The sequence below is a fragment of the Procambarus clarkii genome, chromosome 84 (genome assembly GCF_040958095.1).
Source record: "Procambarus clarkii isolate CNS0578487 chromosome 84, FALCON_Pclarkii_2.0, whole genome shotgun sequence".
NCBI classification, from domain to species: Eukaryota; Metazoa; Arthropoda; class Malacostraca; order Decapoda; family Cambaridae; genus Procambarus; species Procambarus clarkii.
The window spans coordinates 22,834,443-22,851,526 of NC_091233.1; the positions used below are offsets into that span (position 1 = coordinate 22,834,443).

At 41.6% G+C, this 17,084-nt stretch overlaps 2 protein-coding genes across 2 annotated transcripts in view; both read right to left on the reverse strand.

Annotated features, from left to right (window-relative positions):
- Positions 1–2,795, reverse strand: part of LOC123774833 (uncharacterized) — a 5,523-nt gene extending 2,728 nt beyond the window's left edge. The window contains exons 1-2 of the mRNA XM_045769492.2: positions 2,568–2,795; positions 502–1,015 (exon numbers count right to left, since the gene is read on the reverse strand). Coding sequence (XP_045625448.2) covers positions 502–1,010 — 509 coding nt within the window. The 5' untranslated portion in view covers positions 1,011–1,015; positions 2,568–2,795. The remainder of the gene's footprint in view (positions 1–501; positions 1,016–2,567) is intronic.
- A 2,939-nt stretch (positions 2,796–5,734) lies between these two features.
- LOC138358569 (uncharacterized) overlaps positions 5,735–17,084 on the reverse strand; it is a 28,267-nt gene continuing 16,917 nt past the window's right edge. The window contains exon 3 of the mRNA XM_069316632.1: positions 5,735–10,182. Within this exon, the coding sequence (XP_069172733.1) occupies positions 10,023–10,182 (160 nt within the window). The 3' untranslated portion in view covers positions 5,735–10,022. The remainder of the gene's footprint in view (positions 10,183–17,084) is intronic.

Sequence of the window (17,084 nt, forward strand, 5' to 3'; positions counted from 1 at the left end):
CAGTACAGAGTACTTTGTACAGTACAGAGTACAGTACAGAGTACTTTGTACAGAGTACAGTACAGAGTACTTTGTACAGAGTACTTTGTACAGAGTACAGTACAGAGTACTTTGTACAGAGTACAGTACAGAGTACTTTGTACAGAGTACAGTACAGAGTACTTTGTACAGAGTACAAAACATTCGCATTTTTAACGGATTGGTTGATTCCGTAATAAATACGACGTACGTTGGGTGTGAGGACAGGTCGTAGAGCCACGAGAGTGGGATTCATGAATATGATAAAGAGAACGTTTTTCATAACGTTTTGAAACTTTATGAGAATTTCCTGCCCACCTAACCTATCAGAGGACCCTTAACTTACTGTTGTTGAAAAAAAAAATCCCAAATTTATTTTCATATTTTTTTTATTTTCAAATTACGTCCAAATTCGGCCATACGGGCAAACGGCCAAAAGCGACGTTCTTTTTAAGAGGACAGGTTGGATAAAGCAGCACTTACGCCACAAGGAATCTGAGAGCCGAGGCCAGGAAACCATAGTCTTGTGGATCAGCATACGCCTTACAGACGGCTTGCTTGGCACAGTTCCTGCAGTTGAGCACTTCCGGAAGGTTCCAGACCGTCTCCAGCACCAGCCTAACTAACTGGAGCTCCTGAAGCGCATCTCCATCAGTGTTCTCCCTGCCGGCGGCGCCCGGGGCGGTGGTGTAGAGGCTGAACACAAAGCCCCCCAAAAGGAAGAATATAATGTAGCCCAGGGCGCTGTAGGAGCTTGTGGTGGCCCCTGTGGTGGAGAAGTCGCCCGCGCCGGGCAGGGTGAAAGAGAGCAGGGGCATGGTCACCGGGACCGTGGTGTTGAAGGAGTAGGTGTGGTCGTAGTTGAGGAAAAACCTGCCCATTTCGCCCTTAGGCGACATCGCTAATAGCGAGTGGATGGTGTCGTCCATGCTGCTTGCGGCCGTCGTCGCCACCGCGACTATCGCGACTACAGCAACTAGAGGTCTCGCCATCACATCTGTAACACAATGTAGGAATTTTTAATTTATTACACATCATCACGCCTCATCACGGCACGCAACAGAGCTTATACCATCACGCCCTCAACACTATTCTATAGCAATATTCTTTAATGAATACATTTTGTTTCAAAAGACTTTGATGTGCATTGCTTGACTGGAGAGAGGCAGTTATCACACACACACACACACACACACACACACACACACACACACACACACACACACACACACACACACACACACACACACACACACACACACACACACACACACGACACGGGACACACACGGGACGCGAACAAGGGGACACAGGTGGAAACTTAGTACCCAGATGAGCCACAGAGACGTTAGAAAGAATTTTTTCAGTGTCAGAGTAGTTAGTAAATGGAATGCACTAGGAAGTGATGTGGTGGAGGCTGACTCCATACACAGTTTCAAATGTAGATATAATACAGCCCAATAGGCTCAGGAACCTGTACACCAGTTGATTGACAGTTGAGAGGCGGGACCAAAAAGCCAGAGCTCAACCCCCGCAAGCCCAAATAGATGAGTACACACACAGAGGCACGCGGCCTCCGTGTCAAAGACCCACTCACAGCTGTACCGTAATCGCAGGGAGATACAGACTGTATTATGTACCCAGAGCCACCATAACGCTCGCTCCCGTGAATATTAAACCATCATCTCTCCACGTTGCATGGTGGCGCCTGAGGCCAGGATCATCTCCCTCAAGAAGGGATATGAGATAGACTAAGTGCTTGGAAAGGTGCGGTAATAATCAGGAGAAAGTGCTTAGCTTGGCCAGTATGACTTTAATGCTCTAGGAAGGGATATGAGGACAAGGAGCTGTGATGAGTGGACAGCGCTTCGGATTCGTAGTCTTGAGGTTCCGGGTTCGATCCCCCGGTGGAGGCGGAAACAAATAGGCAAAATGTTTCTTTCACTCTGATGCCCCTGTCACCTAGCAGTAAATAGGTACCTTGGAGTTAGACAGCTGCTACGGGCTGCTTCCTGGGGGGGGGGGGGTAAGAAAAAGGAGGCCTGGTCGAGGACCGGGCCGCGGGGACACTAAGCCCCGAAATCATCTCAAGATAACCTCAAGGTAATCTCCCTCAGCAGAGATATGAGGACAAGAAGCTGGGATATTAGGACAAGGAGTTGGGATATGAGGACAAGGAACCGGGATAGGACAGTAGCAAAGGATGGTTCTTATAACCACTTGGACCATCGGGGATCGAACGCGGACCTGCAAGAAGCACGGTTAAAGTTCTGTTCCTATACTTCAAACCTTGTTCATCTCCTCCATATTCACGGGTAATATATTTTTGGAAGCTTGCAGGAAATGTAGAATATTTTAAGTGTTTGAGAGAGTTAGTTCAGGTTAATAGTTTTGTGCTACGTTGAATGATTCGAGTGAATTACGTGAATTTGAGTGAATTACGAACTGTGACATCACGACCCATGATATCACGAACTGTGACGTCACGACTTATGATGTCACGAACTGTGACGTAGTCTCGCTGAACCTATAACCTCACGAATGCTTACCTGTGTATTCAAGAGTGAGTCTGGTACAGGTGAGTCTAGATACACGAAAGAACACTCATCACTAAATCCTAGTGCACACTGATGGAGAGTATTCAACCCTACCCACGATCCTTTCCTGAGACGGGGGGGGGGGCCTTGACCCCTCTCCGTGGGAGGGGGGACAATGGCCCCCAACCAATCCCTACCCACTTCCCATCCCATTGGTATCTCAACTCTCCGATTCTTCTCATGAAACCCCGCCTACTGGTGATGACGTCACGTTCACGTCTACCAATCGCTAGCCAGCCTCCTTCAGGAAGCTGGCTGACGTCACGTTCATGCTCACCAATCACAGCTTAGCATGCCTTTGCTAGTAGCCCCGCCCAAGCGTTTTGACGTTAGCATAAGCTAACGTTCAGACTGATCCGTCTGCATTGTTCAATCCAGTAAAACCTGTTGAAGCTTCTGTCCAATACAGGAAACTTGTGTGACTATGTATAGTTATACTGATACATGTGTCACTGTACGTATGGGTATACTGAGACATGTATCACTGTGTGTACGCGTTATTCTGATACATGTATCACTATATGTATGGTTATACAGATTCTCAAGATTTATTTTTAGTTATTTTATCTATTTATATGTTTATTATTTTATAAATTAAGCGAAGTGGGAAGAAATAAAAGTATTCACTTGAGACTTTATTTTTATTTTCAAAAGACTTGAAAGATTCCGTTGTTGATAACAGAATATATATTGTAAATAAATATAAAAACATCAAATAAGTAACATTTCGAAACACGTGAAAAATGGTAATGTATTTGTTTATTGTTTATTAACAAATTGTTAAAACAGGTGTTAAATTTTATATTCTCTTACTGAGGCAACCTGTGATTGCTGGCCAATGGAAAGTGAGTATAATGATTCTTTATGCAATTTTAGCTAATTGAATAAGGTTTTTTAAAGGATAATAATATAAATATAAATATTTATATATCTTCTATTTTTATACATACTGTATTGAATGTTGGTTTTCTAGTTACTAGAATTGATGCATTAATTGACTGACCAAGCTTTTCTAGCAGTGACCAAGAGGGGTGACTCGTCTATTGGTAAAGAATTGAATTTGGGTTCTGATGTCTTTTTTCCGCAGAGATAAATGCTTCCTAAACTCATTGGTGTTCAAGAACTAATCACGTCATTCATTGTTTATTGTGTAAGTCATTCACTATCTCTCATCCATTCACACAATCACGGAAACACACACACACACACGCACGCATCATTGGTTCAAATACAGCATAAGAAAAATAAACATTAGATAAAATGAACATAGTGGAAAACAGGCCATCCTCATGTTTCAATAGTACTTATAGTAACGATGAGGACCATAGTATATACCGACGTATAACACAATTAGAAAGTAGAAATCCGTACTAGTGAATTTGGACAAACCGTGAAAAAGTTTTCAACTTATGTTGCAAAGACAAACTGAACTAACCTAACCTTTCTAGGCCTAATACACGATATCTGAGGCCCAATATAGCACATATGTATGCTATACTAGGCCTAGGAGTATTTAAGTCTGTTTTTTAGCTTATTTTTTTCGGACTGTATATATGAATAGACCGAATTCTACTATCTAATTACTCAGTACGTCAAACTTTGTACTATGGTATACATAGGTACTAAAACTAACTACTATCTAAACAGGAGAATGGATGGTATAACATGTATGTGGAATAAAATATACATGCGATAAATACAGCATAATGTATAAAATATACATGGGATAAATACAGCATAATGTATAAAATATACATGGGATAAATACAGCATAATATATAATACATGGGATAAAATACAACATAAGATAAAATATACATGGTAGAATATATATATATATATATATATATATATATATATATATATATATATATATATATATATATATAAAAGATTAAACAGGATGAAATATACATGGAATAAAATACAACAGCAGATTAAATATATAGCATAAAATGCAGCATTTCATAATACATCCTTATGATAAAATACAAAGATGACAAATATATATGTGATAAAATACAACATACAAATACACAAAATCAGAGAATACATACAAATCATACATATACATAACTACCGTCTTTGTCATGACAAGTATTTTTAAGTATGACTATACAACCAGACTGGCCTATACTGCTCCCTTTCATATAAGCGAAATTTTGAGGTATATTGAAACATTTTGAAAATGTTATAGTCAATAAAACATGAAATGAAAGTAGTGAAGAAGGAAGAGTAGAGGAGGAATAAACAGGAATAGGCGTGGATGAAGAAGTAGGGGAGTGGTAAATCAAGAAACAGCAATAGGTGAAGAAAGTGTAATGTGTATATATATATATATATATATATATATATATATATATATATATATATATATATATATATATATATATATATATATATATATATATATATGTCGTACCTAGTAGCCAGAACTCACTTTTCAGCCTACTATGCAAGGCCCGATTTGCCTAATAAGCCAAGTTTTCCTGAATTAATATATTTTCTCTATTTTTTTTCTTATGAAATGATAAAGCTACCCATTTCATTATGTAAGAGGTGAATTTTTTTTTATTGGAGTTAAAATTAACGTAGATATATGACCGAACCTAACCAACCCTACCTAACCTAACCTAACCTATCTTTATAGGTAAGGTTAGGTTAGGTAGCCGAAAAAGTTAGGTTAGGTTAGGTTAGGTAGTCGAAAAGCAATTAATTCATGAAAACTTGGCTTATTAGGCAAATCGGGCCTTGCATACTAGGCTCAGAAGTGAGTTCTGGCTACTAGTACGACATATATATATATATATATATATATATATATATATATATATATATATATATATATATATATATATATATATATATATATATATATATATATATATATATATATATATATATATATATATATATATATATATATACACACTCCCAGGATGCAACCCACAACGGCTGAAGAACTCCCAGGTACCTATATACTTCTAGGTGAACAGGCGCATCAGGGTGAAATAAACTCTGCATGTTTGTTTCTGCCTCGACCAGTAATCGAGCCCAGGCCCTTAGGACTACGGCCGTGTGTGTGTGTTTTGAGGACCACAGCGAAGAGAATAAAAGGCATTCAAGGAGAACTTTATTGTTTGCCCTTAAATTGTATTTTCAGTATTTTCTTCTCTCCCTCTCCTAGTAATGGTAAGCCTTATGACTAGAAAAAATGTAAACACATTATTCTTTAAAAATCTTCTGTCTTTTTTTCAGTGAGTTCTAATGATATTTCGTTTCATATTAAGTGTCACTCACATAACAGTTAGGTTTCACAAACTTTCTCGTTTTCTATAGAGCTTGGGTCTGTATTTTGGGCTCAGTCAGCGTTTCCACTTTGGTTCACGTTTCTAAAACGCTGGAATAATAGGGCCTTGAGTTTGTTTATCTAAAGTGTTGGTCTGTAAGATTTTGGGTAGATATAAACAGGAGCTGCCACGTATGGGCCTTTTACAGTTTTCCTGAAATTCATGGCATGCATCTTCAGATCCAATGCGTCAGAGACAGGTATTGACAAGTAAATGCACACATTTGCATTCACATATTGAATGCACATTTGCATTCTAAAATAATCTACCAATCATGTTTCCAGGGAAGTATCGTGTCCCCATCAGGACGCTTCTGATTGTTAATGGGTCTCTATAGTTGAGATTCAATTTGTTCTTAGCAGTGAGATTTAGGGAATTCTCGAGAGAGAGAAGGAAGGCCGTATTGGTCTGCCAATTTCCAATGGCAAATACCCTCGTTATGATGACCAGACCACACACTAGAATGTCAAGGGACGACGACGTTTCGGTCCGTCTTGGACCATTCTCAAGTCGATTGTCTATTGACAATTCCCAATCGACTTGAGAATGGTCCAGGACGGAGCGAAACGTCGTCGTCCCTTCACATCCTAGTGTGTGGTCTGGTCATCATACTTTAGCCACGTTATTGTGACTCTTCGCCTGCCCTCGTTATCTTTGTTGTTTAATACAAAATGACAAAATACCAAATGAAAACTGCATAAATGGGCACACTATCTAAGGTTGAGGTTTGGTTTGAATAAATTGTATACAAAACAATGCATTTCTTTCTTGCGGAGTGTACGGAAAACCTGTAACCCGGCCACACATAAATTAAAGGTTGGACCACATTACTTATATGATTAATTAATTTAGATAATAACACTTGGCCTTACCTGTTCCGCCTAATCTTTAAACTTCCAAATTATACAAAGTGCTTCTCGCCATTGTTTTCGTTGGCTATGTTGACGTCGGCGTCAAGCAACGAGTCGAGGGCAGTTAGGGCGCAGCCGTGCCCTCGTTACCACGTGAGACCCTCCTGAGGGCGCTACAGCCAGGCCAATTCTAGCAGGAGAAATCACCTAACTCGCCTTCTGTCACGCCAGCACTGAGAGCTTAAGCTGGGATACATAAACACCCAAGAACCACGAGCTTCGGCCGTGATCGTATAGTGCTTAGTAGATTGCGTTGTGTATACACGGGCTTCGGCCGTGATCGTATAGTGCTTAGTAGATTGCGTTGTGTATACACGGGCTTCGTAACATCTACTCCAAGGCCAACGTACCCAGAATCGAATATGCTACTCTAATATAAGGTAAGAGGCAAGTGAACTGAACAAATCCACAAGGGGCAGTGACGAGGGTTCGAACCTACGTCCGAGAGGCTCCCAGACCCGCCCTTGTGGATTTGTTCATTTGATGCATCACGCTATTGTGATTTCTGTATGTAGAAATCTATTATTATCCGTTAGATTAAGGACCTGCCCGAAACGCTGCGCGTACTAGTTGCTTTACAAGATTGTAAATACTATGCTATGTATTCTTTCAAACCCAATGTATATAAATAAATACATAAATATTGTATATAATAAATAAATAAATATTGTATATAATAAATAAATAAATAAATATTAATGCTTCATCCTGAAATTAGTGTAAGTACACATTGGGAGCTAGAAAATATATAAATCCTTCCGATCTTATTTTTTCCTAGCAATCATGTTTGTTTTAAGACTAATTTAGGCTGTAGGTTCATGTAACTCTTATAAATAATAATAATAATAAATGTTTATTCAGGTAAGGTACATACATACAAGGTAAGATACAAAAGTTGATGGATTTATAGATCATTTTGACAACATTATGATTGCTTTTGCTTTTATGGAATTTAGCAAAATTGGGCAATCTTGAGGTTATCTTGAGATGATTTCGGGGCTTTCGTGTCCCCGCGGCCCGGTCCTCGACCAGGCCTCCACCCCCAGAAAGCAGCCCGTGACAGCTGACTAACACCCAGGTACCTATTTTACTGCTAGGTAACAGGGGCATAGGGTGAAAGAAACTTTGCCCATTGTTTCTCGCCGGCGCCTGGGATCGAACCCAGGACCACAGGATCACAAGTCCAGTGTGCTGTCCGCTCGGCCGACCGGCTCCCCCTGATTAAATGGATTAAAATTTACTTATTAATTGGCGTGATCAGTATTTCAGACATTTCCCCTTTATGTTCCAGATGTTCACTTGTTCATAACAAGGAACCCAGGATGAAAACGATTGTGCACTTTTTCTATATAAACAAGGGTAATGAGATAATCAACTAGGGTTGTTAGGCACCTAGTTGATTCTCTTAATTGTAATCGAGAGATTACCAGCCGCGTTCTCTACCACTGTACCACCCTAACTTGCCCTTATGCGGCTCGCGATGCCTTGTTCGCGGATTAACGTTGCCTCACATGTGATGGGTAATGTCACTGTGGAACTGATTGGGCAACTCATTTGATACATGTATTTGTACTAACCTCGCTTATCTTCTACATCATCTATTTACTTCTTCTTTGATTTAAAGGTTATTATGCATTCTTTAGTCATTTTTTTTGCTTTCAAGCAGTCTGTTGAATCTTGGATTAATTGTGTTTGTTATCTTTTTTTATCTTAGTGTCGTTTGTTCTATATTGTCTCATTCCCTGAGGCACTGTGCCACTATTTTCTTCCCTGAGGCACTGTGCCACTATTTTCTTCCCTGAGGCACTGTGCCACTATTTCCTTCCCTGGGGCACTATGCCACTATTTCCTTCCCTGGGGCACTGTGCCACTATTTCCTTCCCTGAGGCACTGTGCCACTATTTCCTTCCCTGGGGCACTATGCCACTATTTTCTTCCCTGGGGCACTATGTCACTATTTTCTTCCCTGGGGCACTATGCCACTATTTCCTTCCCTGGGGCACTATGCCACTATTTCCTTCCCTGGGGCACTATCCCACTATTTTCTTCCCTGGGGCACTATGCCACTATTTCCTTCCCTGGGGCACTATGCCACTATTTTCTTCCCTGGGGCACTATACCACTATTTCCTTCCCTGGGGCACTATACCACTATTTCCTTCCCTGGGGCACAATGCCACTATTTCCTTCCCTGGGGCACTATACCACTATTTCCTTCCCTGGGGCACTATGCCACTATTTCCTTCCCTGGGGCACTATGCCACTATTTTATTCCCTGGGGCACTAATGCCACTATTTCATTCCCTGGGGCACTATGCCACTATTTCATTCCCTGGGGCACTATCCCACTATTTCCTTCCCTGGGGCACTATCCCACTATTTCCTTCCCTGGGGCACTATCCCACTATTTCCTTCCCTGGGGCACTATCCCACTATTTCCTTCCCTGGGGCACTATGCCACTATTTCCTTCCCTGGGGCACTATGCCACTATTTCCTTCCCTGGGGCACTATACCACTATTTTCTTCCCTGGGGGCACTATGCCACTATTTTCTTCCCTGGGGCACTATGCCACTATTTTCTTCCCTGGGGCACTATGCCAATATTTTCTTCCCTGGGGCACTATGCCACTATTTTCTTCCCTGGGGCACTATGTCACTATTTTCTTCCCTGGGGCACTATGCCACTATTTCACCACTTAATCAACAAACGATTTATTGTTCAAGAGTCAAAATAATATATGAAATTGTTCGTTGTATATATTAAATGTTATAAAATTATATACACCTTAAGTATTCTCGTACCTGTCTGTCAGGTGCAACAATTAAATGTTCTTACCGGAAGACATATAACATATCAGTTCTTAGTAAAGTCATTCTTTAAGAATGTGTAAATGTTCACTTTGTGTCACTCTTATTCTTGACGCATCTGCGTAAAGAATTGCAGCACCGAGAGGCAAGAACAGGACAACTTGCAATCTGGAACGAGAGGGCCTCTGAGTTTTTGTCATAAGTCTTTGCAAGTTTCTTGCAGTGACAAGATCCGCTGCAACCAGCTCTCTCTCGGGTACAGCTGCAGAATATTTCAATGTCGATACAAGTAGCTGGCAGCATAGTGCTGGTCTTGAGTCCCGTGGGTAGACAGTCATCTACTCCACACCCTTCCAGTAGTCGTAGATGTACAGAAGGAGGTCGAGGGGTTGGACAAGACAGGGATACTCATATTGACAGTCCTCCCTGTCTTCCTGTCCGTACCTCGCCGCCTTCTGGAACTCCGTCAACTGGTCCTCGGGAGTGTCGGGGGAGTACCTGAGGAAAGGGTGAAGAATCAGTAAGTGTACACAGGATCTAAGCCACTCCTCGTTGTGTACAACGTATATAATGCAAGTCTTCTAATCAGTAGACGAGGAGTCACAATAACGTGGCTGAAATATGTTGATCAGACTACACACTAGAAAGTGAAGGGACGACGACGTTTCGGTCCGTCCTGGACCATTCTCAAGTCGATTGAAGACTTGAGAATGGTCTTGACCAGACCACACACTAGAAGGTGAAGGGACGACGACGTTTCGGTCCGTCCTGGACCATTCTCAAGTCGATTGTAAGACCATTCTCTTATTGTGAGATTGTGAGACCTGGTTCATTCTCACAATCGACTTGAGAATGATTCAAGACGGACCGAAACGTCGTCGTCTCGTCACTGTCTCCAAATCTAATCAAGTGACTTGATTACCTAATCTTCTACTTTTGCTATCAGATAATTCAACAAAAATTCCTCTGGTGGGGAGCATATGACAATCATTTATTTACAATGAACATTAGATGTCCTGCTGGAGCACAGGAACCCACAGGAACCCACAGGAACCCACAGGAACCCATAGGAACCCATAGGAACCCATAGGAACCCACAGGAACCCACAGGAACCCATAGGAACCCATAGGAACCCATAGGAACCCACAGGAACCCACAGGAACCCACAGGAACCCACAGGAACCCATAGGAACCCATAGGAACCCACAGGAACCCATAGGAACCCATAGGAACCCATAGGAACCCATAGGAACCCACAGGAACCCACAGGAACCCATAGGAACCCATAGGAACCCATAGGAACCCATAGGAACCCACAGGAACCCACAGGAACCCACAGGAACCCATAGGAACCCATAGAAACCCATAGGAACCCATAGGAACCCATAGGAACCCATAGAAACCCACAGGAACCCCACAGGAACCCATAGGAACCCACAGGAACCCACAGGAACCTATAGGAACCCATAGGAACCCATAGAAACCCACAGGAACCCACAGGAACCCATAGGAACCCATAGAAACCCACAGGAACCCCACAGGAACCCACAGGAACCCATAGGAACCCATAGGAACCCACAGGAACCCATAGGAACCCACAGGAACCCATAGGAACCCACAGGAACCCACAGTAACCCATAGGAACCAAATGCAGACGAGGAGTCACAATAACGTGGTTGAAATATGTGGACCAAACCACACACTAGAAAGTGAAGGGACGTCAAGTCGTTTGTGTGGACCGTTCACACATTCGACTTGAGAATGGTCCAGGGCGGACCGAAACGTCGTCGTCCCTTCACTTTCTAATGTGTGGTCTGGTCACCAAAGGAACCAATTCTAGAAGCCTGGTTTAAAATCATGACACCATATTAAACCCTTAGACTGTGATGTGCGTTAATTGACTCATAACAGTATTCTTGATCACACATTAGCATTCGAGGAAGCCAAGAAGTTAAGTTCTGCATTTGAATCCCTAAAATTAGAAAAAATTGGCATATATTTTTGGTTATTATTGCTAAATAAGAAAATACTTTATTAAAATATAATTTTAATTACGTGTTCCACCCCCGAGAAGCTTCAGTTCCCACTAATAACATTATATTAGTGTAATAATATTAGATATATTAGATGTACGAAACCTGTACATCTTGCTTTGTTACAGGCATTAAATAGTTTACGAGCATTGAAATTCCACAACCCAAGGTTATTATTTTCATAAACAGCCTCGTAGGGCTTCAGAATCTATTACAAATTTATATTCAAAAGGCACACAAAAATCAATCTATTGAACAAAATTAATATAAGGCATTGGCTTTAGGCATTGTATGTATTAGCTCTATCTATAAATCCATCAACTTTTGCGTTTCACCTTGTATGTATTTACTTTACCTGAATAAACATTTGTATTTGTATAATACAGTCTCCGCGGTGTAGTGGTAAGACACTCGCCTGGCGTTCCGCGAGCGCTATGTCATGGGTTCGTATCCTGGCCGGGGAGGATTTACTGGGCGCAATTCCTTAACTGTAGCCTCTGTTTAACGCAACAGTAAAATGTGTACTTGGATGAAAAAACAATTCTTCGCGGCGGGGATCGTATTCCAGGGACCTGCCCGAAACGCTACGCGTACTAGTGGCTCTACAACCATGTAACAACTCTTGTATATATCTCAAAAAAAAAAATATACTGGGACAGGGTAAAGCCATTCCACAATACACAACTTCACAGATGAGGGGCCGCCAGGAGCTTCTAATGTCTGGTTGCAATTGAAAAAGGGAGAATAAGCTTTTAATGTTTATTTGGGCCGAGGAAAAAGTGTAGAGGGCGTGGCTCTGTGTTCCGTTAGGTTCCTGGAGGCGGAGGTTGCCAGAAACTGGGTGAGAGAGAGAGAGAGAGAGAGAGAGAGAGAGAGAGAGAGAGAGAGAGAGAGAGAGAGAGAGAGAGAGAGAGAGAGAGAGAGAGAGACAGTGAGAAAGACAGAGAGAAAGACAGTGAGAAAGACAGAGAGAAAGACAGTGAGAAAGACAGAGAGAAAGACAGTGAGAAAGACAGAGAGAAAGACAGTGAGAAAGACAGAGAGAAAGACAGTGAGAAAGACAGAGAGAAAGACAGTGAGAAAGACAGAGAGAAAGACAGTGAGAAAGACAGAGAGAAAGACAGTGAGAAAGACAGAGAGAAAGACAGTGAGAAAGACAGAGAGAAAGACAGAGAGAAAGACAGAGAGAAAGACAGTGAGAAAGACAGAGAGAAAGACAGAGAGAAAGACAGAGAGAAAGATAGAAAGATAGAAAGACAGAGAGAGAGAGAGAGAGAGAGAGAGAGAGAGAAAGACAGTGAGAAAGACAGTGAAAAAGACAGTGAGAAAGACAGAGAAAGACAGAGAGAAAGACAGAGAGAAAGACAGAGAGAAAGACAGAGAGAAAGACAGAGAGAAAGACAGTGAGAAAGACAGTGAGAAAGACAGTGAGAAAGACAGTGAGAAAGACAGTGAGAAAGACAGTGAGAAAGACAGAGAGAAAGACAGTGAGAAAGACAGAGAGAAAGACAGTGAGAAAGACAGAGAGAAAGACAGTGAGAAAGACAGAGAGAAAGACAGAGAGAAAGACAGTGAGAAAGACAGTGAGAAAGACAGAGAGAGAGAGAGAGAGAGAGAAAGACAGTGAGAAAGACAGTGAGAAAGACAGAGAGAAAGACAGAGAGAAAGACAGTGAGAAAGACAGAGAGAAAGACAGTGAGAAAGACAGAGAGAAAGACAGAGAGAAAGACAGAGAGAAAGACAGTGAGAAAGACAGAGAGAAAGACAGTGAGAAAGACAGTGAGAAAGACAGAGAGAAAGACAGTGAGAAAGACAGAGAGAAAGACAGTGAGAAAGACAGAGAGAAAGACAGTGAGAAAGACAGAGAGAAAGACAGTGAGAAAGACAGTGAGAAAGACAGTGAGAAAGACAGAGAGAAAGACAGTGAGAAAGACAGTGAGAAAGACAGAGAGAAAGACAGTGAGAAAGACAGAGAGAAAGACAGTGAGAAAGACAGAGAGAAAGACAGTGAGAAAGACAGAGAGAAAGACAGTGAGAAAGACAGAGAGAAAGACAGTGAGAAAGACAGTGAGAAAGACAGTGAGAAAGACAGAGAGAAAGACAGAGAGAAAGACAGAGAGAAAGACAGAGAGAAAGACAGAGAGAAAGACAGAGAGAAAGACAGAGAGAAAGACAGAGAGAAAGACAGTGAGAAAGACAGTGAGAAAGACAGTGAGAAAGACAGAGAGAAAGACAGAGAGAAAGACAGTGAGAAAGACAGAGAGAAAGACAGAGAGAAAGACAGAGAGAAAGACAGTGAGAAAGACAGAGAGAAAGACAGTGAGAAAGACAGAGAGAAAGACAGAGAGAAAGACAGAGAGAAAGACAGTGAGAAAGACAGAGAGAAAGACAGTGAGAAAGACAGTGAGAAAGACAGTGAGAAAGACAGAGAGAAAGACAGAGAGAAAGACAGTGAGAAAGACAGAGAGAAAGACAGTGAGAAAGACAGAGAGAAAGACAGTGAGAAAGACAGAGAGAAAGACAGTGAGAAAGACAGAGAGAAAGACAGTGAGAAAGACAGTGAGAAAGACAGAGAGAAAGACAGAGAGAAAGGCAGTGAGAAAGACAGAGAGAAAGACAGTGAGAAAGACAGAGAGAAAGACAGTGAGAAAGACAGAGAGAAAGACAGTGAGAAAGACAGAGAGAAAGACAGAGAGAAAGACAGAGAGAAAGACAGTGAGAAAGACAGAGAGAAAGACAGTAAGAAAGACAGAAAGACAGTGAGAAAGACAGTGAGAAAGACAGTGAGAAAGACAGAGAGAAAGACAGAGAGAAAGACAGAGAGAAAGACAGAGAGAAAGACAGTGAGAAAGACAGAGAGAAAGACAGTGAGAAAGACAGAGAGAAAGACAGTGAGAAAGACAGAGAGAAAGACAGAGAGAAAGACAGAGAGAAAGACAGAGAGAAAGACAGTGAGAAAGACAGAGAGAAAGACAGAGAGAAAGACAGTGAGAAAGACAGAGAGAAAGACAGTGAGAAAGACAGAGAGAAAGACAGTGAGAAAGACAGAGAGAAAGACAGAGAGAAAGACAGAGAGAAAGACAGAGAGAAAGACAGTGAGAAAGACAGTGAGAAAGACAGAGAGAAAGACAGTGAGAAAGACAGAGAGAAAGACAGAGAGAGAGAGAGAGAGAGAGAGAGAGACAGACAGACAGACAGACAGACAGACAGACAGACAGACAGACAGACAGAACACCAAATAAGCTTAACACTACAAGTATTAAAAAACCCTAAAATAAACTTAACATAAAGTATAGAACATCAGTTAACCAACTTGACACACAATACAATTACTGTTGTAAGTGAACTACTCTTGTAGTAAAACTACAGCTGTATTTTTCTGTTGTATGACAGACGATGAGTCACAATAATGTAGTTGAAGATATGATGACTAAATCACACACCAGAAGATGAGAGAGATAATAATGCAATAGAAGATAGAATTATGCTGTATTATAATTTCAGCTGTATTTTAACTATTTCATTATAACTACTGATGTATTATTCCTACTATTGTATTATGCTATTGTATGACACTATTGTATGTGGTATACTTAGCGTCTAGTCGATGTATATAGAGGTATCTATCTGATATATTTAGCGTCTAGCCGATGTGAATAGATATATCTAGTATAATTTGCCTCTAGCTTGTGTATCTACGTTTCAGTATACTCTACATGTAGGCAACGTATAGTATGTAGTATACATGTAGTATACTCTGTATGTAGCCAGTGTGTATATGTGAGCCGGTCGGCCGAGCGGACAGCACGCTGGACTTGTGATCCTGTGGTCCTGGGTTCGATCCCAGGCGCCGGCGAGAAACAAAGTGCAGAGTTTCTTTCACCCTATGCCCCTGTTACCTAGCAGTAAAATAGGTACCTGGGTGTTAGTCAGCTGTCACGGGCTGCTTCCTGGGGGTGGAGGCCTGGTCGAGGACCGGACCGCGGGGACACTAAAGCCCCGAAATCATCTCAAGATAACCTCAAGATAAGATGTGTCCATTTAGCCTGTTATCAATCTGGCTTATCAATTAATCCACTAAATCGTCTATTCTCGGGTGGCCATCTATTTCATCTATCCCCTCAATTCCTCACATAGGAACTGACCTTTCAAATTGTCTGTCAAACCATTCGGTCAATGAAAGCCATTCAACTCTTCTTTTCACCTAGTCTTTCAACCCGGCAACTGCTCTTTCATCTTTCACTGAAAACTGCTGGATGGAAAATTTCCGTTGCATTTCACTTAGTGTTCTACGACTGGATGTAATGGTATCACTACAAATTGACCGATTTGGGAGCACGTATAACTTTCGGCTGATAGTTGAGTAGCTGAGCCGAGAGCTGAAACACACAAATGATTACATATACGTAAATACACAAGTAAATATCATATTTACTTCAAACATATATGCACATCACACACACACACACACACACACACACACACACACACACACACACACACACACACACACACACACACACACACACACACACACACACATCACTTGGGCTGGACGCTAGAGCGACGGTCTCGCTTCATGCAGGTCGGCGTTCAATCCCAGACCGTGGAAGTGGTTGGGCACCATTCCTTCAATCCCGTCCCATCCCAAATCCTTATCCTCATCCATTCGAACAATGAACAGTGTCCGAACAGTAGAGTTGAGAATGGCAAGTGCATCACCTTACGACAATGATCTTGACCACATAACCAAATTTTTAAGCCATGAGAAACACTAGTTAATTTAAAATTAATTACTTTCCTTATTAAGAATACTCATAGCCTAGTCACTAGGACCAGATTCACGAAAGCACTTACGCAAGCACTTACGAACGTGTACATCTTTCCTCAATCTTTGGCGGCTTTGGTTACATTTATTAAACAGTTTACAAGCATGAAAACTTCCCATTCAACTGTTGTTATTGTTATAAACAGCCTCCTGGTGCTTCGGAGCTCATGAGCTGTTTAATAATTGGAAACAAAGCCGCCAAAGATTGAGAAAAGATGTACAGGTTCATAAGTGCTTGCATAAGTGCTTTCGTGAATCTGGCCCATAGAGCTATTGCCTCACACACATGGGGTCCGCAGTTCGAGTCTCCAACAGCCAACATGAGTGGAAAGCACTAGTTAACGTCATGGGAGGGTGAATCCATCTGGGATCCACTGACAATTTTCCTGACATATATTTAAGTTTACAGTAGCAACAGAGAACGGTATTGTCAGCTCGTGGGGGCTGACTCAAGCAAAACCACAAATGTTCCGGACCAGTGACTTTAATTATCTCTAGATGTATCCTTCGGATTTTGCTTCTTCCTGTTTCTTAGTTC